Raw genomic sequence first — 22,825 nt, forward strand, 5'->3', positions numbered from 1 at the left:
CGGGGTGCCGGGGTGGAGGCGGCGGCGTTAGAACACAGCCCTGGGCAGGGAGGCCCTGGCCGCGGTGCCACTTCCTGCGGGGCGGGGCGCCTCGCTCTGGAATGCAGTGCCGGCCCGGAGTTCCGTTAAAAATAGCAAGACAGACAGACAGACAGACAGCAGCGGCGGCTGCGGGCGGAGGGCGGGGCTCCCGCACCTCTGCAGGTGTCTGGGGCGGGAGGAACTTGGATTTAATGTTCAGAAGCAGCACAGGGTCTTTAGGCCGGGGGAGGCCTGGCGGTTCCGGGGCTTCCCGGGCGGCCCAGCCCCAGCGCGTCCGGGCGGAGGCCGAGTCCGAGTCGCAGAGGGCGGGCCCAGCGCAGGAAAACAGCTGCTCCCATTCGCAGCCACAGATCCTCGCCCGTCACCTTTGAAAAGTAGGCTTCCCCTAAAAATTCACCCCACCTTGCGAGACAGGGCAGCCACCCCACAGGCACGGACGGGGTTCGAACCCGTGATCTTCGGTTTACGAGACCGACGCCTTACCACTTGGCCACCGCGCCTGCGTTGGAGCGGCGGCCCGGAGATCCTCTATGCTGGCGCCGCTCCCGAGCGCCGGCCCCGCGGGCACGCGCAGCGCCGGCCCCGCCCAGGGCGGCCAGGGGGCGGGGCGCCGCGGCCGCGCACGCGCGGGGGCCCGGGCTGTCCGAGCGCGGCCCGGGGCCGGGGTCCCCCGCATCGACGGGGAATTCGGGGGCCCGGCCTGCCGTCGCCGGCGGAGGGGAGGCGTGGGCCCGGCTCTTGTCGTTGTCCCGGAGTTTGTGGTTCGAATCCCAGCGTGGCGAGCGATCGTGCGATTGGGGGGGGGGGCAGCTGGTGTCGGAGCCTCAGTTTCCCCCTTGCAGCGGCGGAATGGCGGCAGTTATGATCATTCGCCGTCCTGCTTGGGATCGGGCTTAGCGAGGGCTGTGGTGGCAGTGGGCGCCTTCGGCTCACGCCGGGTCACCCCGGCTCCTCGGGTTCGAGGCCAGCCCGGTGGGAAAGTCCGTGAGCCTCTGGCCTCCCGAGCAGCGCCGAGGCCCCGCGGCAGCACCCGCACCTCCCGGGCGCCCGGCCCCCTCGGCCGGGCTGTGCGCTCGGTCCGGGATGGGCAGGTGAGGGCGCCCGGATGTGGGCGGAGCCCTGGTGCCTGCCCCGCCCCCGCAGGAGGCCCCGCCCCGCAGGAGGCCCCGCCCCGCAGGAGGCCCCGCCCCACAGGAGGCCCCGCCCCGCAGGAGGCCCCGCCTCGGGAGCCGCCCCTGGCCGGGCGGGGCCGCCGGGCTGCAGGCTTAACTGAGGCTGAAGGAAGGAGGCAGGGAAAGCCGGGTGGCGAGCGAGGAAGCGCTGGGGTGAAGGAAGGGGTGGCACTGTCCGAGAAGACACGCACTCCACCTGCCGTCGGTTACACAAGAATAAGACTTACCATGTGAGCCAGCGCCGTGGCTCACGCCTGTCATCCCAGCTACTCAGGAGGTGAGATCTGAGGATCACGGTTCAAAGCCAGCCTGGACAGGAAAGACTGTGAGACTCTTATCTCCAGTAAACCACTAGAAAACTGGAAGTGGCGCTGTGGCTCAAGTGGTAGTGCGCTGGCCTTGAGCTGAAGAGCTGAGGGACAGCGCCCAGGCCCAGAGTTCAAGCCCCACGACCAACAAAATAAATAAATAAAAAGTTATCGTTAAGGAGTAGAGAAGGGTTTCCACTCCAGCATCTCTGCTTTCTAAAGTGTCTGTGTATTCTGAACAATAAATACTTCTGATGGCCAAGCTGCACGTCACGCCTCCTGGGCTGTGGGACAGAGATTTATATTTGAGATGATCTGTCTGTCTGTCTGTCTACCTGCCTACCTATTTATCTACCAATAGTCCTGGGGCTTGAACTCAGGGCCTGGCAGCGTCCCTGGGCTTCTTTGCTCAAGGCTAGCACTCTACCATTTGAGCCACAGTGCCACTTTGGCTTTTTCTGTTCATGTGGTACTGAGGAATCAAACCTAAGGCAAGCACTCTATCACTGAACCACCTTCCCAGCCCCAATATTTTTTTAAGGCAAATTTTCTTCTTGTAGCCCAGGCTGCCCTTGAACTTACCATCCTCCCTCAGCCTTCCGGAGGCAGGGATTACAGACAAGTACCACCATGCCTGGCTGAGTGGCTCATCTTGAGCTTTGTGGGGTTGGGGAAAGTGACAGAAGTCATCTATCTGCCCCATACTTGGTATGACAGTGTGGCCATGGTCGTTGGCACTAACCCTAACAAACGCTTTTGGCTCTTTTTGTTAAGAGCTTGTTAGACACAACATACAAGCATTCACAAATGGCTTCTCCACATACGCTGACGCTTTGTGTAAACTGCTATGATCCTTTCACCCAAATGGCAGAGAGCTGGTGTATGAAAGAATCCTTTATTTTTTAAGTTAATTAATGTTATATAACATTTCAAGAGTACAGCACTTTCTCACAGCTCTAGGGAAGTTTTCATCGGTAGGTAGAGCCCTTTTACTAGACCTGCCGTTTTGAAATCACTGTTACGTAAGTGGCGATCAACAAGCCAGGCATGGTAGCTCATGTGTGTAATCCCGGTTACCTGGGAGGAAGCGATCAGAAGAATCTCAGTTCAAGGCTAGCCAAGGCAAAAAGTTAGCTGGAAAATACCCTCCCCGCCCCCTCAGCAATGAAACAAGTCCGGGCTTGGTGGTGCATGCCTGTGATCCCAATTACTCAGGAAGTATAAATAGGAGGATTGTGGCCCAGGCACAAATGTAAGGCCCGATCCCTCAAATAACTGGGTCAAACAGGGCTGGTTGACATGGCAGCGTGCCTGCCTACCCGGTGCCAGGCCCCTGAGTTCACACCCTGGTCCTTCAGGCCTGTGTGCGGAGCGGCGTGCATAGGGTTAAAGATGGAGTATCTGTGCTGAAGTCTGCAGTGACTGTGGAACTGTGGAGGTGTCTTCTGCCATCCGCCTCCAGCCGCTCCTCCCGCTTGGTGAGTGATCACGTGGTCCCGCCCCCTTGTCACCCTTCAAGGCACAGGGTGGGAGTTAAAGCAGCACGCTGAGGGCGCCTCCCAGGCCGCGCTGGGTCTGAGCCCTTCCCAAGGCCTTTATTTGTCCTTGTTATTTTTCTAGTAGAATCTTGAATTTTTTTTTTTTTTTTGGTCCAGAGCTGGCCTTAGACCAAGACCTACAGCTCCCATAGTAGCTAGGGTGACAGGTATAAGCGACCACACCTGGCTTACTGATTGAGATGCTCTTTGCCTTGAACCGTGATTCCCCCTGATCTCTGCCTCTCAAGTAGCGAGGATTACAGACTTGAGTCACTCTGCCTGGACTACATTGCCCCATGCCATGCTAGCGTTGCCCTGTCAGTTGCTTTGCAGTAGATTTTTTTTTTGGGTCTGTTTTGGGGCCTGGACACTGTCCCTCAGTTCTTCAGCTCAAGGAGAGTGCTCTACCACTTGAGCCACAGCACCACTTCTGGTTTTCTGGTGGTTTATTGGAGATAAGAGTCTCATGGTCCTTCCTGCCTGGGCTGGCTTTGAACCATGATCCTCAGATCTCAGCTTCCTTAGCAGCTAGGATGACAGGCGTGAGCCACCAGCACCCAGCTTGCAATAGTTTTTTTTTTTTTTGGGTCCGGTCATGGGGCTTGAACTCTGGGCCTGGGCGCTGTCCCTCAGCTCTTCAGCTCAAGGCTAGCGCTCTACCACTTGAGCCACAGCGCCACTTCTGGCTTTTTTCTTCTTGCTTATGTGGTGCTGAGGAATCGAACCCAGGGCCTTATGCATGCAAGGCAAGCGCTCTACCACTGAGCCACCTTCCCAGCCCCTGCAATAGGTTTTGAGGTTGGAAAATGCAGGTCCTCCAGCTTTGTTCTTTTAGTGGCTATTCTGGATCTTTCCATTTCATGTGTTTAGGATTCACTTGTCCACTTAAAGAAGCCAGTTGGGATTTTGGTAAGGAGAGTAATTTGTAGATGTGTTTGTTGGGGAGGGAGTAACTGCTGTCTTAAAAATAGTACAGTCAGGCACCAGTGGCTCAAGTCTATCACCCTAACTACTCAGGCTGAGAACTGAGGATCACAGTTCAAAGCCAGCCTGGGCAGGAAAGGCCAGGAGACTCTTATCTCCAATAAGCCACCAAAAAACTGGAAGTGGTGCTGTGGCTCAAGTGGTAGAGCGCTTGCCTTGAGCTGAAGAACTGAGGGACAGCGCCCAGACCCAGAGTTCAAGCCCCACAACTGAAAAAAAAAATAGTACATCTTGGACTGGGAATGTGGCTTAGTGGTAGAGTGTTTGCCTAGTGTACATGAAGCCCTGAGTTCGATTCCTTAGTAGCACATACGCAGAAAAAGCCAGAAGTGGTGCTGTGGCTCAAGTGGTAAAATGCTAGCCTTCAGGTAAAGAAGCTCAAGGACAGTGCCCAGGCCCTGAGTTCTAGCCCCAGGACTGGCAAAAAAAATAGTACATCTTTGGGCTTGGAGGTATGGCTCAGTGGTAGAGTATCAGCCTGGAAAGTGAGAGGCCCTGAGTTCAAATCCCAGTACTGCAGAAACAATAACAAGGTGACCATCTTCAGCCATACCTCATCCTAACAGAAGAATCTTGGCATGACATCCACACCTGCCACCCCAGTTACAGAGGGAAGCCCAAGGAGGGGATCATGGTCTAGGCTGGCCTGAGCAAAAAGCAAGACCCTGTCTCCAAATAACCCCAGCGAAAAGGGCTGAGGGCGTGGCTCCGGTGGTGGAGGCCTGCCTACAGCCGTGACACCTGAATTCAAACCTCAGTATTGTCCAAAATGTTTTTTTTACAAATAGTATCTTCTGCCCATGGACTTGGGATGTGTTTCCATTTGCGCCTTTGTTCAGGAACATTTTGAACTCCTCAGAGTGCAAGGCGTATGCATCTTTCATTGGACTTATTAGCACAAATCCTAAGCGTTTTCTCTTCTTGCTGATGCCGTATGTGTTTTCATTGGTGCATTCATCACAGCAATATGCAACTGAAATGGAGTTTGGGGTCTCACTAACTGCTGTTTAATTGTTCGCCATGGCAAGGCAGAGGCCCTGTCTACAGGGCGGCTTTGCTCACAATGCTTTAGTGTTCTTTCTTGAGTGCCATTTCCTGCGCGCACCTGTGTTCTCCAGGATGCGGGACAGAACTGTGGGGAGATGGAGTGTGTGCATCTTTAGCTTTGCTGGATTTTTTTTGTTTTCCCGTCAGTAGTGAGGCTTGAACTCAGGGCCTGGGCACTGTCCCCAAGCCTCTTTGTGTTCAAGGCTAGCACTCTACCACTTAGGCCACAGTACTACTTCCCGTTTTTGAGTGGTTTATTAGAGATAAGAGTCTCATGGAGCTGGCTTTGAATCCAGGATCCTCAAGTCTCAGCATGTGAGTAGCTAGAACTATAGGCATGAGCCACCAGAGCAGCTTGGCTATTTTTAAATTGTTCTCTCATTCTTTTATGTCCCTTTAGGTGGTGGAACTGAGGCTTCATGCTTGTCAGGTCAGTACTGTACCTCTTGAGCCATAACCCCAACTTTTTGTGCTCTGGTATTTTATGCTGATACTGGGATCTGAACTCAGGGTATCGTAATTTTGGCTTGCTTGCTGCTGGCGCTCTACCAATTGAGCCATACTTCCAGCCAAGCATTTTTCGTCAGTCCTGGGGCTTGAACTCAGGGCCTGAGCGCTGTCCCTAAGCCTCTTTGTGCTCAAGGCTAGCGCTCTACCACTTGAGCCACAGTGCTACTTCCAGTTTTTGAGTGGTTTTGGAAGTAAGTCTCACTGGGACTTTTCTGCCTGGGCTGGCTTTGAATCTCGATCCTCAGATCTCAGCCTCCTGAGTAGCTAGGATTACAGGCGTGAGTCACCAGCGCCCAGCTGAGCCCAGCTTTTGGTGGCTAGTTTGGAGATGGAGTTTTGAGGACGTTTCTGCTTTGGTTGGTCCTCCAGATCTCAGCTTCTTGAGTACCTCGATTACGACATGAGCCAGATAGTTTTTAATTTTAGAGTGTTGTGATTTTGCCCCAATTGATTTTGGACCCTGATCCTTCTCCCTATGCCCCCCACTGAGCTGGAATTATAAGCATGCACCTCAACACCCGGGGTGGTCACTCTGGAGCTTCTGTATGCGACTGTGTGTGCTCCAGAGGGCCTTGGATCAAGGCAGGGTTTCATCACAGGTGATTTGGGCCCAGTCAGGCTCATAGAAGGTGTCTCAGCCTCTGGTTAGCTTTGGGTCTGGCTCAGGTGACCATAAAGGTGCCCACTGCGTGGCTTTTACCACTGTGCGCAGCCATGTGTACAGCAAGGGCCTTGAAAAGGCCTAATCGAGACCTTCAAACTTCATCATGGGTGAGCATCAGCTAAGCTATCACCGGTTGTACTGCAGAGCCTGTGAACAAAGGCTGAGTCTACAGGAGGTTACTACCCTTTGCTACCCTCCAATTCATGGTGGCACTTGATCCTGCATGTAGAGATTGGGAGGTGGGCCTTGGGGAGAGGGTCGGGCTGGGAGTGTGTGTGTGTGTGCTGCTGGGATCAGAGCCCTGAGAAGGGGCTCGAGGGAGGCCAGGCATTAGCCCCGTCTCCAGGTGAGGACGCAGGAACATGGTGCCATCCTGGAAGCAGAGGCTGGGCCTCACTGGACATGGACTTCGGGTCCTTCAATTGCCAGAACGGTGAGAAGTACGTTCTGTTAATAAATGGCCCTGGCTCAGGGACATTCATAGGGCAGCCTGGACAGACTGAGACCCTCGGTCTGGGTTCTAGGATTTCAGCTGTCTGGGCGGAATCTGCTTTGCTGGTGCTGGAGGCTTCCAGTCCTTGGTGGTCCGGCTTGCAGATGGGGCTGTCAGGGTCTCCCCAGACGCCCGCGGTGCCCACAGACTAAACTCGCCGTGTTCTTCCTGAGGAAGGCACTGAATTCGAAGGGTGCTTTGCTCATTATGTGAATGGTACAATTGGAAGGCCTGCTTGGAGAGTGCTGGTGGTGCATTCATGGCACGTGTGTTCACGTGCGTGTGTGTGTGGCACTGGGGTTGGTGGGGGCCTTGGACCCAGTCTTTTCTCTGCATTGCAAAAAATCAGTTTGTTAAAATGGTTTCTTTTATTTGAGACACAAAAATGCAAAATCGCTGAGATATCAAACATTTCCCGACCAGCTACGATACCGCTATGTACAAAAGATCTGATGATAAATGTGCACACATATAAAAATACAGTATGCAGAACCTATGTACAGTACATGTGCAAAATGTATGGCATCAAACATGATAGGGGACTGATCTCAGGGCGCAAACAGCACGCACAAAGGCATCATGGTTTTTTTCTTCTTAAGAAAACGACACAAGGCAAGCCGGGCGCCGTGGCTCAGGTCTGCAGACCCTGGCGACTCAGGAGGCTGAGAGCTGAGGATCAGTTTGAAGCCAGCCCAAGCAGGGAAGTCCGTGACACTCATCTCCAATTAACCACCAAAAAAAGCCGAAGTGGCGCTGTGGCTCAAGGGGTAGAGCATCAGCCTGGAGCAAAAAGAAAAAAAGCTCAGACGGCGCCAGGCCCCGAGTTCAAGCCCCAGGCCCGGCACGAAGCGACGGCGACGACGACGACACAACCGACACAAGGCGACGCATGAATGGACCCGGATTGCCATCGACTGGTTTATTCAATGGACAGGGCTCGCGGACGGACGCCTGCTCCTCCCCGTGACGTGACGTGAGATGTAAGACGTAAGTGACTGAGCGCGCGACCCTGGCCGGTGGCGCCGCCTTTGCAGCCGGCCCGGGCAGAGAGCCGGTCCGCGCCCGAGAGAGCGGGGAGAGCGGGAGAGAGCCGGTCCGCGCCCGGGCCCCGGGAGAGCGGGGGGGGGGGAGGGGAGGGGGAAGGCCCTGCCCCGCCCCGCCCCGCGCGGACACCGCCTCGCTCGGGGACGGACCTCGTGGCGGCTGCGGTGCACAGCGCCTCCTTTTGGCAAATACTTGGCAACGCCTTTGGTTTGCAGGACTACAGGTGGCTGAGGCCGAGCACTGTCGCAGGGCCTGGCCGCCTCGCCCTCTGACCGCCGCCCGCGCCGCCGCTGCGCTCCGTCCGGCTCCGCGGCTGGGGCGCGCGGCGCGTGCGCGGAGGTGACGCCGGGTGCGGGTTCGGGGCTCCGCGCTTAAAGCTTTGCCTGGCAGTTGGCACAGAGCTCGGCACACGCGGCCGCCGTGACCTCTGACCCCGCCTGGGCAGCACCTGGCAGATGTGAGATGGCCACGCTGCTGTCGCAGAGCGGGACGCTTCCCGGGCGCGGGGGGGGGGGGGGGGGGGACGGGGCTCCTGTAAACATGGACAGCTGGGGGGAGGCTGCGGGGAGGAGCGGGGCGGGTGCAGATGCTCCGCGGACAACCACTCGGCAACAAAATGCAACCCTGAACGCAGGGCCGGCGCGGGGAGGTCGGGGAGGAGGTGGGGGGGGAGGTCCGGGATGGAGGAAGTGGGGGTCGGGGGAGGAGGTGGGAGTCGGGGGAGGAGGTAGGGGTGGAGGAGGTGGGGGATGGAGGAGGAGGTGGGGGGGTCGGGGGGAGGAGGTGGGGATGGAGGAGGTGGGGATGGGGGAGGAGGTGGGGGGGATCGGGGGGAGTCGGTGGGGATGGAGGAGGTGGGGGGGTCGGGGGAGGAGGTGGGGATGGGGGAGGAGGTGGGGGGGTCGGGGGAGGAGGTGCGCGGTTCCGTTCCAGTTCTGGCTGCAGGGCGCTGGTCTCCGGCACCTTCCAGTTAGCGTGGATCGACCCGGGCGGGGGCGTCCGGAGCCGGCCGCGTCCGCCGCCAGCGCTGCCCCCAGCTCCTGCTGACAGCGGAGCCCCAGAGGCGCAGCCCCGTCTGAGGCGGGCGCGGGCGGCCGGGCCGGGCTGTCACGGGCCGGCGGGCGCAGGGGAGGCGGCGGGCGATCCCGCGCGGGCAGTAGCCGCGGCCTCTCTGCGCTGGGCGCGCGCACGTGCGTGGAGGTCCTGTACAGTAGGCGCGTTTCAGGAAAGCGCTAGAAGCCAGCGGGGGTCGCCGGGGTCCCCGCCCCGCCGCGGCGGCCCCGACCCGGGAGACTGAGATCCCCCGGGGGTCGGCGGGGGAGGGGGTCGGCGGCCTCCCGCGCGTTTACATCCCGCATGCGCGCAGCGGCCCGCGCGGAGCTCGCTCCCGAGAAGTGACAGCACGGCGTTTCTGCGTGAAAAAGCCTCCAGTTTTTCAGTCCGGGCGAGGGGACGGGCGCGGGGACATCCAGTTACAAGGCGGAGGGCGGCGGCTCCGGTTCCCTGGAACGACTCAGCAACCTGAGCCGGGATGGGCGGGGATGGCGCGGGCATCCACCCCAGCGCTGCTCAGAAGGTTCTAGGCTTCCGCAGACCAGGGCCTTTCCCGGGATTGTCTGGTGTCCGTGTTTTACAGCATGGGAACCTGGAGATCTACCATGAGATCCCCAAACTCCACGGTAAACTACAGCACAGGCGCGACGCCGACGCGGGCCTGGGCGGCCGGGGTCCCCCGCGCCCCTCCCCTTCCTGTGCCGGTGGAAGTCCGCGGAGCCTGCGGAGCTGCGGGGCGGCAGATGCGTGTCTCCGTGGCCGGCTCCCGGGCCTCCCTCCTCCTCGCGCTCGGGCCCGCGAGCCGTGTGCGGCAGCGCCTTAGTCCCAGGGCAGCGGCAGGTCCTGGGGGTCCAGAAACTCGGCGGAGAACATGCTGGGCGCGGTGGCGCTGAGGGGCGTGAGCCCCGAGGACGAGCTGGGCAGGGTGATGTCCAGCCACTCCATGCTGTCCAGGTTGGAGTCCGAGAGGTCGAGAGACAGGCAGGGGGTGCCCGCGGCGAAGGGCGCGTCGGCCGTCTCCATGGGCGCCGGCGAGGGCTCGAGCGCCGGCTGGCTCAGCAGCTCGGCCTGCAGGTCCTCGATCAGGCAGAAGGCCTCTCTGTCCTCGGCCGCGCCCTGCAGCGGTGTGACGTCGCCGGCCGGAGGCAAGGTTCCGTCCAGAAAGGCTTCCAGCTGGTTCTCCAGGCTGGCCGAGAGGCTGCTCAGGGGCTCTAAGGCTACAGGGGGCGCCATCTGGACTTGGGGCGGCGGGCGGGACACCACGGTGTTGACCGGCATGGTGGTGATGCTGGCTGTCACTGGTCTCATCTTGGAGATCGGGGAGGGCTCTTCTTTGATAGGGAGGGAGATCTCTGTGTAAAGTGATGGACACGATTAGCAAAGAATTCAGGCACCACTGCTAACTTACCACTTTGACTCCTCCTCGCATCGTCTTGGAACAGAGAACTGTGGGATCAGCCTAAGTCCCCATCAGCCTCGGGGTGGGTAAAGAAAACCGGCCCAGACACACAGGGAATACTGGACACAAAGAAGGAAAGGGTGCTGTGTGCCAGCGCATGGATGGAACTGGAGAGCATGATGTTAAATGAATTCTGCCAGAATTAGAAAGAAAACAGGAGGGTAACAGAGGGGAAGCGGCGGCGGAGGGGAGATGAGGCGAGGCACTGGTGAACGCATGGATGGAAGAATGAACAGCACAGTGGAACTTTCCTAAGATTAATATCAAAAGCTAAAGGAGAAAGGGCAGGTCCCTGCTTGCTTGTTTCCAGACTTGTTTTCTGAATTTGTATAAACTCAGGATTTGATACGTACCTTTTTCCCTGCCCTGGCCAGTCATGGGGCTTGAACTCAGGGGTGGGCACTGTCCCTGAGCTCTTCTGCTCAAGGCTAGCGCTCTACCACTTTGAGGCACAGCACCACTTTTGGTTTTTGAGTAGTTAATTGGAGATAAGGGTCTCATGGGGATTTTTCTGCTTGGCCTGGCCTGGAACCATGATCCTCAGGCCTCAGCCTCCTGAGTAGCTAGGATTCCGGGTGTGAGCCACCAGCACCCGGCTTGATGTGTGTCTTAAGCACAGATTGTTATTCCTCCCTAGGTCAAGTGGCAAGTTATTGGCCCCTGCTGTAGTCACATGTGTACGCAAACCAACCTCCTTCACTTTTATGAGGATTAGCTGGCTTTGTTTTATGCAGACCCCCTAGGAGAACCAACTAATGGCAGGTCTTACAGCTCAGCTGTAAAGTGGACACTTTAATAGGTGAGAACACGGCCTTGGAGCATGGGCTGTCCATGTTCAGCAGTGCCGGCCTTCCTCACCCAGCGTCCTAGCCCGTGAGCAGGCTTGTGCAAGCTCTATGCCCAGCGTCCTAGCCCGTGAGCAGGCTTGTGCAAGCTCTTTGCCCAGCGTCCTAGCCCGTGAGCAGGCTTGTGCAAGCTCTATGCCCAGCGTCCTAGCCCGTGAGCAGGCTTGTGCAAGCTCTATGCCCAGCATCCCAGCCCGTGAGCAGGCTTGTGCAAGCTCTATGCCCAGCGTCCTAGCCCGTGAGAAGGCTTGTGCTCTATGCCCAGCGTCCTAGCCCGTGAGCAGACTTGTACAAGCTCTACGCCAGCCTCCTAGCCCGTAAGCAGGCTTGTGCAAGCTCTATGCCCAGCCTCCTAGCCCGTGAGCAGGCTTGTACAAGCTCTATGCCCAGCCTCCTAGCCCGTGAGCAGGCTTGTACAAGCTCTATGCTTACACCTTGTTCCACTTGCTGCTGGCGTCAGCAGTAGGATGAAGTAGCACACATCTTCACCTTGTGATAAGAAAAGCCCTCTCTTTTAGAAAGTAATTGTTTGCTGGCTTTTGCACTTTCATTTCCAAGTGTAGGCTGTAATATGATGCTTGCTCATCATTTATGAAGTCTTTTACCAGGTTTAGAAAAAAAAATTTGGGGGGGCAGTTGTGGGGCTTGAACGCTGCTCAAGGTGAGCACTCTACCAATTTTTGCTCCATTTCTGGTTTTCTAGTAGTTAATTGGAAATAGTCTCACAGGGAGTTTTCTGCCTGGGCTGGCTTTGAAGTGTGATCTTCAGATCTCAGCCTCCTGAGTAGCTGCGATTACAGGTGTGAACCACCAGTGCCTGGCTACATTTTACTTTTTTTTTTTTTTGTCGGTTGTGGGGCTTGAATTCTGGGCCTGGGCGCTGTCCCTCAGCTCTTCAGCTCAAGGTGAGCGCTCTACCACTTGAGCTACAGCGCCACTTCCGGTTTTCGAGTGGTTTACTGGAGATAAGAGTTTCTCGGACTTTCTTGCCTGGGCTGGCTTTGAACTGTGATCCTCAGATCTCAGCCTCCTGAGTAGCTAGGATGACAGGCGCGAGCCACCGGTGCCTGGCACATTTTACTTTTTAACCATCACATTAGAACATGGATTGCCTCTTAAAAAGTGCATAGTTGAGATGCACCATGAGCTTATTTTGCAAGGCCAATATAGTTCTTTTTTTTTTTTTTTTTTTATTGTAAAGCTACTATACAGAGGGTTACAGTTACATGAGTGAGGTTATGAGTACACTTCCTCTTGAACATTGTTACCCCCTCCATTGTTTTCCCCCTACCATCCCCTCCCTCCCTCCCTTCCCCGAGGTTCTTTTTTTTTTTTTTTGATTGTGATTAAATGATTACATAATTTCAAAGTCACAAGTTCATTCTAACTTCCCTGGAGCAAATTGTCTACCACAGTCTGTAATATATAACAGTGTTCACATGTTATATACCATATTTGTGATCAGCAGCATGGGGATATTTAGTAGTGGTTCAACCAGATGAGCGGGAGTTCTTTGTTTCTTAAGTCCTGTTAGTTTTATCGTATCACCTAACCTTTTGGATTTAGCATCCACTTATCAGGGAGACCATGTTTGTCTCTTCGTTCTTGGCTTACCTCGCTCAACATGATTCCTTCTAGCTCCATATAGTTCTTAGCAAAACCCACACTTCACATGCCACTGCCTGCAGTCATGTGTCAGAGCTCTTTGGTGCCGAGTTTCCAACCAGAACATCAACCTCACTGTCAAAAGTGCCTGGTACCAATGGAGACATTTCATCACACTGAAAATGTCAACTTCTTCCATCAGGGTCATTTAAAAGTACTTTGAAACAGCCAGGCAGCGGTGGCTCTCGCCTGTCATCCTAGCTTGTCAGGAGGCTGAGATCTGAGGATCTCGGTTCAAAGCCAGCCAGGGCAGGAAAACTGTGAGACTCTTTATCTCCAATAAACCACTCAGAAAACCGGAAGTGGCGCTGTGGCTCAAGTGGTAGAGCGCTGGCCTTGAGCTGAAGAGCTGAGGGACAGCGCCCAGGCCCAGAGTTCAAGCCCCACGACTGACAAAAAAAAAAAAAAGTACTTTGAAACAGTAAATAACTTTTGTCCTTTTTTTTTTTTTTGACAGTGTTGGAGACTGAACTCAGGGCCTCGCACAGGCTAGGCAAGTGCTCTAGCACTATAATCACAGCCCTTGAACTTTTGAAATAGATTTTATACTTACTTTGAAGGCCACGTAAGCAGAGGCAAAGATACCCTTGTTGTTATTTTGTGGTCGACTGACCGCTACCTCGGTTAAGACTACGTGCTGTAAATCTGAGTCTTAGAGCGCAGGTAACTTGCAGGCCCAGGACTAACGCAGCCTGGGAGGGACCTGGACACACAGCCCTGAAACTGAAACTGCCTCTACGCTGTGCCTGGGAATGGCCTTTGCTTTCCATCTGGCATGAGTCTATGGAGACCCAGCATCGCGTTACTGTGTGAAGTCTCATCAGCGGCTTTCTCTCCTTGTACTACAAGTTGTCTTAACTGCCTTAAACGAAACAGATTTAAAAACAAGTGCTAGGATTAGCTCTTTCTTGGTGTGCGCAGGTGAGCTGAGCAGGAGGGACACTCTTGGGCATGTGTGTGTGTGTGTGTGGTCAGGTCCTGCCTGACTTCACCTACCTCCACTCTTTATGAGGATGTCGAAGAGGTCGTCCATCTGCTGGCTGTGCGCGGTGGAAATCTGCAGAAGAGAAGAAGAGAACACTGTGTTAGCCGCTGCCCACGTGTGCCGTGCCAGCTCCCAGCACATGCGATTCTACCATCTGGTTTTCTGGGAAACACCGAGGGCACCTGAGAATGAGCCCAAGTGTCACAGCTGTGTAGGTAAGCGGAGAGCAGAGCAAGAAGTCAGCTCAGAGCACTTCCGTGCTTCCTCATTTCCTGTCACAGAACCACTTTTTCAAAGGTGTCTAGAACTTTAAGAGTGCCTTCATTCACTTAGGCGAAAAGCTGTACATCAAAAACGGCCACATCACGTAGTGCATGCTTTGCCAGCTTTGACTTTTACCTACTGAACAAGAAGCTGCCTTTAATGTAAATGATACGTTTAGTTCCTGACAGCTGCTGACCTGTTTCCTGTGCTCTCTCTAGCATTTTTCTCATCAGCCTATGTTCTTCCAGCGTGTTAGTTTGCCTTGGGCAGGGCTGGGGTTATTAGGGCCTCATACTTGCTAGCAGGTGCTCTACTGCTTGAGCCTCACTCCCTACCTCATTTTGTTTTCATCATTTTTCAAATAGGGTCTTGGTTTTAGCTGGTCTGAAACATGATCCTCCTGTTTATTCTTCCCACGCAGCTGGGACAAACAGGGGCAAGCCAGTGCTCCCAGTGTTTTATTGGTTGAGAAGGGATCGAGCAACTTTTTGCCTGGGCGGTCCGGTCCTCAGCCTTCTGGGAGCTAGCACTGCAGACCCGTCCACACAGATCTGTGGATGTAAATGGATCCATACTAGGTTCTCTTTTTGGCAGACATGAGAAGAATTAAGATTCTTTTACTCTGTAATTACTTTGAGATTTACTCCTTTAGGAATAGTTCTTTCCTTTTTATTTCTAAGTGGTATTGCTGGACTTCTTCGTTCACCTGCTATTGGACACTTTGGGTTTCCAATTGAGTTGCCAGGAAAATGTGGGTGGAAGTCTTTGTAAAAACATGCTTTTTTCCTCTTTGGCAAAAATTTAAGACCGGAGTAACTAGATGATTGAGTGGATAGACCTGCAACTCTTTTTAAATTAGCTTATAAGGAGAAAGAGATTTTACTGTTCCATTTCGACATATTTACCATAACAGATCTCAGCCTCCTGAGTAGCTGGGACTACCGGGGTGAGTCACCAGTGCCCAGCTACTCACACATTTCGTATTCCCATCAACAGGGTGAGATTTCTCGGTGTTCACATTAACACGGCTGGTTTGTAAATGCTGGGTGTGTCATGAGGTATGTAGTGATGTCACAGTGGTTTTATTGGCATTTCCCTGAGGACTAAATGGCTGGGCGTCTTCCCACATGCTTCCCTGCCTGTTATTTTTTTGGTGAAATGCTTGACTCTTGCCAACAGCAGGTGGTCTGTGTGTTTAGGCATCGGCCCTGAGCCCGTGTCTGTGTTTGATGTAGGACTGTGGAGAACGTCAGGCATCTGTCGCTGCCCTGACTGCCCCAGCCCTCTGGGGCAGGTCTGTGGGCATGGAGCTTGGGGGGGCGTGGCTGGGCTGCGGCTTGCAGTGTGCTGGAGGTTGCATGGAGGTGCTGGCTGCACGGGGTTGCCTGGGTCCTTGGCTGGGTGCTGCCTAGACAGACCATGGAGCGGGGGCAGCACAACGTCAGACTCCCTCTGTCTACATGAATGAGGGCCAGTCCTGCTGGGATCCACTGAGGAACATGCCAGCAGGGCCGTTCCTTGCGTCCTCTAGGAAGAGGTGGGCCTTCGTCAAAAAGGAAGTTAAGTGGGGGAGCTCTAAGAAGCAGGGATGTCAGGAGGTGCTCAGGGTGGTGGGTGAGATGCTGCTGGATGGACTATGAACTGGGGTGCTCCCCTGCCCCGCTCAGAGGAGAGAGAGGCACCGGAGGCCACACGGGCACTAGGTGTGGTGAAGTCTGCAGAGCTGGGGGGCTGGCCTGCTGGGCGGAGCCTGCCAGGAGCGAGTGCATTGGAGGTGTGCAGCCCTGACTGACGGCCTGGCAAATGGTGGGTTTAATAAAGCAAAGGGAAACAGGAGAACTGCCATCCTGGGTGGAGTAGCAACGTGTGAGGACATCTCACGTAAATAATTCTTTGGACCCAACCAAAACATGAGGTCACAACTCTGTGTGTTGCAGGGGTGAGTTTCTGAATGGGCGGTAGCCAAAGGTTGTGCAAAAGTGTCTGGGATTCTTCCTAACGTCCTTTCAGTGGTGCACAGCTAGGTAAAATGGAAGGCTCCTGGGCATAATTTTCGTGTTTCGATGGCGGCAAGTTGTTGTGGGAACCGATGCCTGCCTGTGCGCTGGGCGCGGTGTGTGCTCGCTCACTCGCTCACCTCCGGGAGGGCCGCGCTGCGCGTCTGCTTGATGGCCTCCTCGTAGCGGGGCGGGTCTTTAGTCTTGGTGACAGGGGTCCCAAACAGAGAGTGCTGGACGACAAATGGCTGGGCTGGAGGGGGCGAGCTGGGCTGTGTCAAACAGAGGAGGAGGAGTCAGCCAGATGCTCACCGGGCTGTGGGCAAGTCGCCATCATGGTGGTTTTTTTTTTTTTTTGGGGGGGCCTGAACTCTGGGCCTGGGCGCTGTCCCTCAGCTCTTCAGCTCAAGGCTAGCGCTCTACCACTTGAGCCACAGCGCCACTTCCGGCTTTTTTTCTCTTTGCTTATGTGGTGCTGAGGAATCGAACCCAGGGCCTCATGCATGCAAGGCAAGCGCTCTACCACTGAGCCACCTTCCCAGCCCAGCCATCATGGTGTTTTGACCATGTCGCCCCATCAGTACCAAATGCAGTCACTCCATGTGTGACGCCCAGGCACTGGAATGACTGAACCCAGCATGCACCGCACCCGAGGTCAGGCCGCCCACCCGGCATGCACCACGCCCCGTGGTCATCATGGTTACCTTGCTGGGTACGCTGGGCCCGTTCTGCAGGGGAGGAAGTGGGGCGACTCGCGGCCCATTCTGCGGGGGAGCAAGCGGGGCAGCTCTGGCGGGAAGCGTGCTGTTGGCGGCCTTAGTGATGAAGGGCTGGGGCGCGGCGGGGACGGCGGGGGCAGGCTGTCTCTGATATGGAAGGATCGCAGTGGGCGCTGAGGTTGTAAAAACCTGGAATGAACGAGTGTTTCTGTCAGCCTGTCCTTTGCAGACAACCCAGTTTGAGTGCTGCGAAGGGCCAGGGAATGCCACGGGTGAGGCCTGTGAGCAGCCTCTGTGGAAGGCCTCCGGCAGTGGGAGGTGAAGGGGCTGGGCCTAGAGACCGAGGCGCCCCGGGCTGGCGTCAGTGTCTGAGCACACCCCACTCAGGATCTGCCTCCCCAGCGTCTGCCACTCGCAACATGACTGGGAAGTGCCAAAGCCTCGTGGACTCCGTCTTCCTGCGTCCACGCAGACAAACGGGCAGGGAAGTGCCGGAGAGCCTTCCTGCTTCAGCACTTTCTAGAACTGCCCCAAGTCGAGTCTCTGCTCTGTGTCACTCCCTGGGGGACTGGGGAGTGCGGCACAGCCTCCCACCCCCCACCCCGGCGCTGGAGGAAGCCCGCCCTGCCCTGCCCCGCCCACCCACAGGCTCTTTTCTCCTCTACCAGCAGAGGTGAGAATTATTTATTTTTTTGGGTCCGGTTGTGGGGCCTGAACTCTGGGCCTGGGCGCTGTCCCTCAGCTCTTCAGCTCAAGGCTAGCGCTCTACCACTTGAGCCACAGCGCCACTTCCGGCTTTTTTTCTTTTTGCTTATGTGGTGCTGAGGAATCGAACCCAGAGCCTCAGGCATGCAAGGCAAGTGCTCTACCACTGAGCCACCTCCCCAGCCCAGAGGTGAGAATTTCTTTGTTGGAACTCTGGAATGTTTGGTGCAGCTCTATCCAGTCACGGGCTTACAAATCACGTCCACACTGCTGGCGTGGCACTGCATTTCACAGAAATATTCACGTGTTCTTTACACTCCTAATATCCAGAGAGGGGAAAAGCCTATTCCTGGTACTTTGCTTATAAATATACGTAACTGCTCGGAGCAGACACCTGTGTGACAGGGGTGGGAGACGGGGTTTTCTTCCTTCCTGAACCAAAGAACACTTAACATTTACTATGCTTATAGTGACCACACCAAAATAGCATTCTGAGCTTTCTTGAAAGTCCGCGGCCATTAACTACCACCGCCTGCTTCCTCTCTGGGGGGAGGCGGGTCAGCGGCTTGCTTCCTCTCTGGGGGGAGGCGGGTCAGCGAGCCAGCCGTCTGCTCCCCATGCTCTCTCAGAGCCTTCAGTTGAGCTCTCCTTGCCACCTGGACAGGGGCACCCAGGTACCAGGTTACGCTGAAGGTGAACACTGTGGGATGCGTTATTGTCCAGGTTTGAACCAGGAACACCTGTTTGGGAGGCCTTAGGATCTTTCTGGCAAGGAGAAGCACACAGAGCTCCACCTACTGGATGAGAGCAAGTTTTGACTGGAGGCAGCCAAACTCAGGATTGGAGTAGGAACTTGGGCACAGGAGAAAACTGACACTCGGAGAAACAAGTGAATTTTGCATGAGGCCAAGTGTCTCAGTTGTGGCAAAGTACAACCTGGAGAAAACAAAAAATATTTTTTGGTTGATCGTGGGGCTTGAACTTGAGGCCTGGGCTGTTCCTGCGCAATTTTGCTCAAGGCGAGCAGCTCTACCACTTGAGCCACAGTGCCACTTCTGGTTTTCTGGTGTTTCATGGGAGATAAGTCTCAGACTTTCGCACCTGGGCTGGCTCTGAGCTGCGATCCTCAGAACTCAGCCTCCTGAGTAGCTAGGATGACAGGCATGAGCCACCAGTTTTTCTTTTTTTAAAATGTTTTTATGTTTGTTTTTAACTAGAGGCAGGGTTTTGCTATGCAGTCTAGGCTGGCCAAAGTCTAGTCCTTTTGCTTCAACCTGTGTGCTGAGATTATAGGTAGGAACCACCTTACTAGGCACTGTTGGCTCTTAATACACGAGATGACAAACTCTTTATATACATACGTGTGTGTGTGTGTGTGTGTGTGAGTGAGAGAGAGAGAACACGAGTACTTGAGATAAAAATAATCAATTATCTTCCTCTTCTGTTCTCAGGGAGCAGCAGATTTAATTCACAAAGAAATGTATTTTAAAACAGTAAATTCAATATATGAGAATTTAAAAAGTACTTCTGCAACTCACCTGGAGGAGAGTTAACTATCAAGTTGTCTTTAGCGCTAAAGAGCCCCTCAACCTCAGAGAATGGGACATAGTAGCCCAGCAGCCTCCAATCTAAGGCTCCTCTGATGGCGGGGACTGGGGCACTAGGGAGCTTCCCGAGGCCCAGGCCTCCTCCAGGAGGAAGAGCAGCTGTGCTCCTGGGCGGCACCCTGGCCTGACTGACCTGAGGCTGGCTGAGCACGTGCTGTGGAAAAGTGTCTTGCTTCTGAGGCCCGGTCGGGGCCAGGCCGGAGGGCAAGGCAGCAGCTGGTATCTGAGGCTGGATTCCTGCTTGTTGCGGCGTCTAGGAGGTGAACAGAAATCAAGGAAAAATCAAAGGGTGAAGCAAAACTGGAACCAAGAATTGCCAATTGTATCTAAAATGAGACACCATGTTGATAGATAATGTCCACTCATCTGTACAGATCTGAGTCTTGTTTTTGTTTTTGCCAGTCTTAGGGCTTGAACTCAAGGCTTGGACGCTGGCCCTGAGCTGCTTTTGCTTAAGGCTCGTACTCTACCACTTGAGTCACAGCGCCACTTCTGGCTTTTTCTGTGTATGCAGTACTGAGGAATCGAACCCAGGGCTTTAGGCATGCTAGGCAAGCACTCTACCACTAAGCCACCTTCCCAGCCCAGATCTGACTCTTAACTGTTTTTTCAAATTTAATTTTAACCCATACCTATGTACCATTAATGGGGTGCCATGGATGTTTTGATAGTGTACATATTATACTTAAGGTTTAAAAGTCAGGTGAAACTTTTATCTTTCTGGTGCAGAGTGATGAACCAGGCTCCACGTGCCAGGCCAGCGCCCTGCCACTCTGTCACGTCTCCACTCTGTCATTTCTTTAGGAAAACGTTCACAGCTTTTCTCCTGGCTTTATGGAGGCCATCTGTAGTGACCCTACTGTGCAATAGCAGGCAGGACTCCCTCTCCTCTTTATTTTTTGTTTACTTTTGTCGGTAGTGGGGCTTGAACCTGTGGCCTAGGAGCTGTCCTCGAGCTTTTTCATTCAAGGCTAGCACTCTACCACTTTGAGCCACACCTCCGCTTCTGGTTTTCTGGTGGTTAACTAGTGATGAGTGTCGTGGATTTTCCTGCCCAGACTGGCTTCAAACCGGGAACCCTAGACCTCAGCCTCCCAAGTGGCTAGATCATAGTTACGGGCGCCGAGCTCCTGCCCGCCAACCAGGTGAACCTGAGCAAGGCTGACCCAGCATCCATCAGCTGGCCTTTCCATCTGCACAGGGAGCAGTTTCCACCAGAAAACTGGGAACTGAACGGGGCTGCGTAGTAGCTCTGCCCACGGCAGGGCAGGATTGTACATTTCACAGCAGTAAGGAAATCTGTGAGCCTCAACTCCACGATCACTGTTTCAACATGCACCAAGGAGCTTGGGGCAGCCGGCCACATGCTGGGTCCTCACAGGCTTGGATAAAATCTGGGTTCATTTCTGTATCAGCTCTAGTGAAAAATTGTGTGTGTATGTGTATGTCATATGTCTTTTAAAGAGACAGCATGGAGCCAGGTACTGGTGACTCAGACCTGTGATCCTAGTTACTTGGGAGGCTGAGATCTGAAGATTGATGTTCAAAGAACAGTTCTTGAGATTTTTATCTTTAATTAGCAAAAGCCAGAAGTGGAGCTGTGGTTCAAGTGACAGAGCACCAGTCTTGCGTGGAAAAGCAAAGGGAATAGTGGCCAGGTTCTGAGTTCAGTCACCAGTACTGGCGCATGCACACACATGGACATAACGTGCACACACTTAAAGAGACAGTATGGAATAGACTTTCAACTCAGATGATCTACAGATAAAAGTGTTAAGACTTTAGGCATAGGCCAAGGGCTTCCAGATGATTTCTCTCTGTTGTTACAGATATGAAGACCAAGAAGCACTGGTCCACATGGTCTGTTGGGACTTACAGCCCACAGGTGGTTAAGACCTACCCAGTGGCACTACACAGAAGCAACTGGGGCAGATGGGAGGTGAGAAGCTGCGTGGAGACCTGGGGGCCTGGAGCTCCGGCGCCCCTGCCCCCCAGGGCTGTGCGTGAGGCAGCGTTACGTCACCAGCGCCTTCTAGGATCCAGATCTGGGGGTCAGAAGACCTGGGTCTAGAGGTCCTTAGCCAGAAGTGGGGTCTGTTGCTGGGGCCCTTCTGGGGAAGGGGGAATTGATGTTGGGGCTGTGCTAAATTAGGGCAGCCACTGGTGTTCTAAAGGGTCTCTATGCCCGACACGGTTCACTGAGGGGAACAGCAGGAACAGAAAGGCCCGTGTTCACTGGATGAAAATGGGGCTAGCCCTCTACTTGTGAACCGTTTCCCTGCCAGTGGTGAAGCCACTGAGGGAAAGGGGGGGGGGGGTAAAAGCGACTCGGCATGATGGGCCGATGCGCGTCCCACCTGGAGCTTGAGGCTGCCCACCGGGAGCTGCACTGAGGTGACGGCCGAGCCCTGGATGGAGACGGGGAGCAGCAGCTGGGCCGTCTGCGTGGTGAGCAAGGCCTGCGGCTGGGCGACCACGGTGGGCGGCTGTCCCTGGGGGCTCACATAGAACTGCGAGACGATGCTCTGCGGCTCGGCCGGCGCCTCCTGCTTGATGACCACGGCCTTTTTGGCCACGAGGGCCTGGCCGCCGGTGGACATGGGCTGGCTTCCTGAGTGGCCGGCCACGGGGCCAAGCTGCCGCGGGCTGGAGCAGTCCGGGAGGGAGGCCTCGTCCTTGACGGTGGGAGGCACGCTGCTGCCCTGCTTTGGGTCCGACATGCTGACGGGATGTGGGGCCGTGCCGGGCTGGGGCTCGGGGGGCCGCTGCTGCTGGCCTCGTTTCTCCACCTCCAGCTGCATCTTGAGAACCTCCACGAGCTTCTGCTCCTGCTCCAGCTTCCTCTTCAGCTCCTCGATCTGCTTCTCCTTCTCCTGAAGCTTGCGGTCCTTCTCGGCCGCGTCCTGCTCCAGGGTGGACAGCGTGCTGCTGGCGGGGCTCAGGCTGTCCTCGTGGCTCGCCACTCTCAGCGGGGACGAGCACAGGAACTGCGAGGGTGACATCATGGTCATGATCTCGGTCAGCGTGTCGGCCATGGCTGCGTCGTCGGTGCTGAGGCTGGACTGCTCGGAGGGCGCGGGGGAGATGGGCAGGGGGGAGTGAGCGGCGTCCGCAGGGGTGGGGTGGCTGGCTCCGGCAGGTGGCAGCTCCGCCTTGAGCGTGGGGACAGGGCCCGGCCCGGCAGCACTGGGTAGCGCTGTGACCGGCAGGGCCACGGTGACCTCCGGGTTACTGGTGACGATGGCAGCGGAGGCCGCCACCATGCCGCCCGCAGCAAGGCCGCTGCCTGCCTCCTGGAAGGGCTTCAGGCGCTCGATGAGGTCTGTCTTGGTGCCCGACACTGGCAGTCCCCTTAATTTCAACTCTGTCTTCAGTTCTGATACCTGGTGGCACAAAGAAATCACATCTCTGGGTTTATAGGGATCTGGCGGAGCCACAGGCTGCTGTCCACCCCGTACCTAGGGAGCTGTGTTGTGTCCCCAGCCTGCAACCATGGCTACCCCGTGAGCTGTCTCCTCCGTGTGCTCACCGACAATGACGCTTGGTTAGCAAGCAGGGCACAGGAGGAGACGAACCAGAGACTATGCACACCCTCTACCAACAGCTGCTCGCCACACTACCAGCACAAGACAGTCCCTGAGAGCTGTTACGGGCATCCTAGAAAACCCACGGGAAGTAAAAGCAAGTGCCTCTGAAAAGGCTCTGGTGTGGTGGAAGGTGCTGT

General features: G+C 55.4%; 1 protein-coding gene and 1 non-coding gene across 3 annotated transcripts in view; both read right to left on the bottom strand.

Annotated features, from left to right (window-relative positions):
• Window positions 1–470: 470 nt before the first annotated feature.
• Trnat-cgu lies at window positions 471–542 on the bottom strand. Its single transcript has one exon. It is a non-coding gene; the product is annotated as a tRNA-Thr (tRNA).
• Window positions 543–8,935: 8,393 nt separating this feature from the next.
• The window catches only part of Mrtfb (myocardin related transcription factor B), a 127,020-nt gene continuing 113,130 nt past the window's right edge, over window positions 8,936–22,825 (bottom strand). For both annotated transcript variants that reach the window (XM_042698369.1, XM_042698370.1), the window contains 6 exons: window positions 21,459–22,484; window positions 19,235–19,354; window positions 16,775–16,978; window positions 16,211–16,342; window positions 13,821–13,881; window positions 8,936–10,207 (listed from right to left, as the gene is read on the bottom strand). In XM_042698369.1, coding sequence (XP_042554303.1) covers window positions 9,675–10,207; window positions 13,821–13,881; window positions 16,211–16,342; window positions 16,775–16,978; window positions 19,235–19,354; window positions 21,459–22,484 — 2,076 coding nt within the window. In that variant the 3' untranslated portion in view covers window positions 8,936–9,674. The remainder of the gene's footprint in view (window positions 10,208–13,820; window positions 13,882–16,210; window positions 16,343–16,774; window positions 16,979–19,234; window positions 19,355–21,458; window positions 22,485–22,825) is intronic.

The sequence above is a fragment of the Dipodomys spectabilis genome, unplaced genomic scaffold (genome assembly GCF_019054845.1).
Source record: "Dipodomys spectabilis isolate Male_0828 unplaced genomic scaffold, ASM1905484v1 ptg000231l, whole genome shotgun sequence".
NCBI lineage: Eukaryota > Metazoa > Chordata > Mammalia > Rodentia > Heteromyidae > Dipodomys > Dipodomys spectabilis.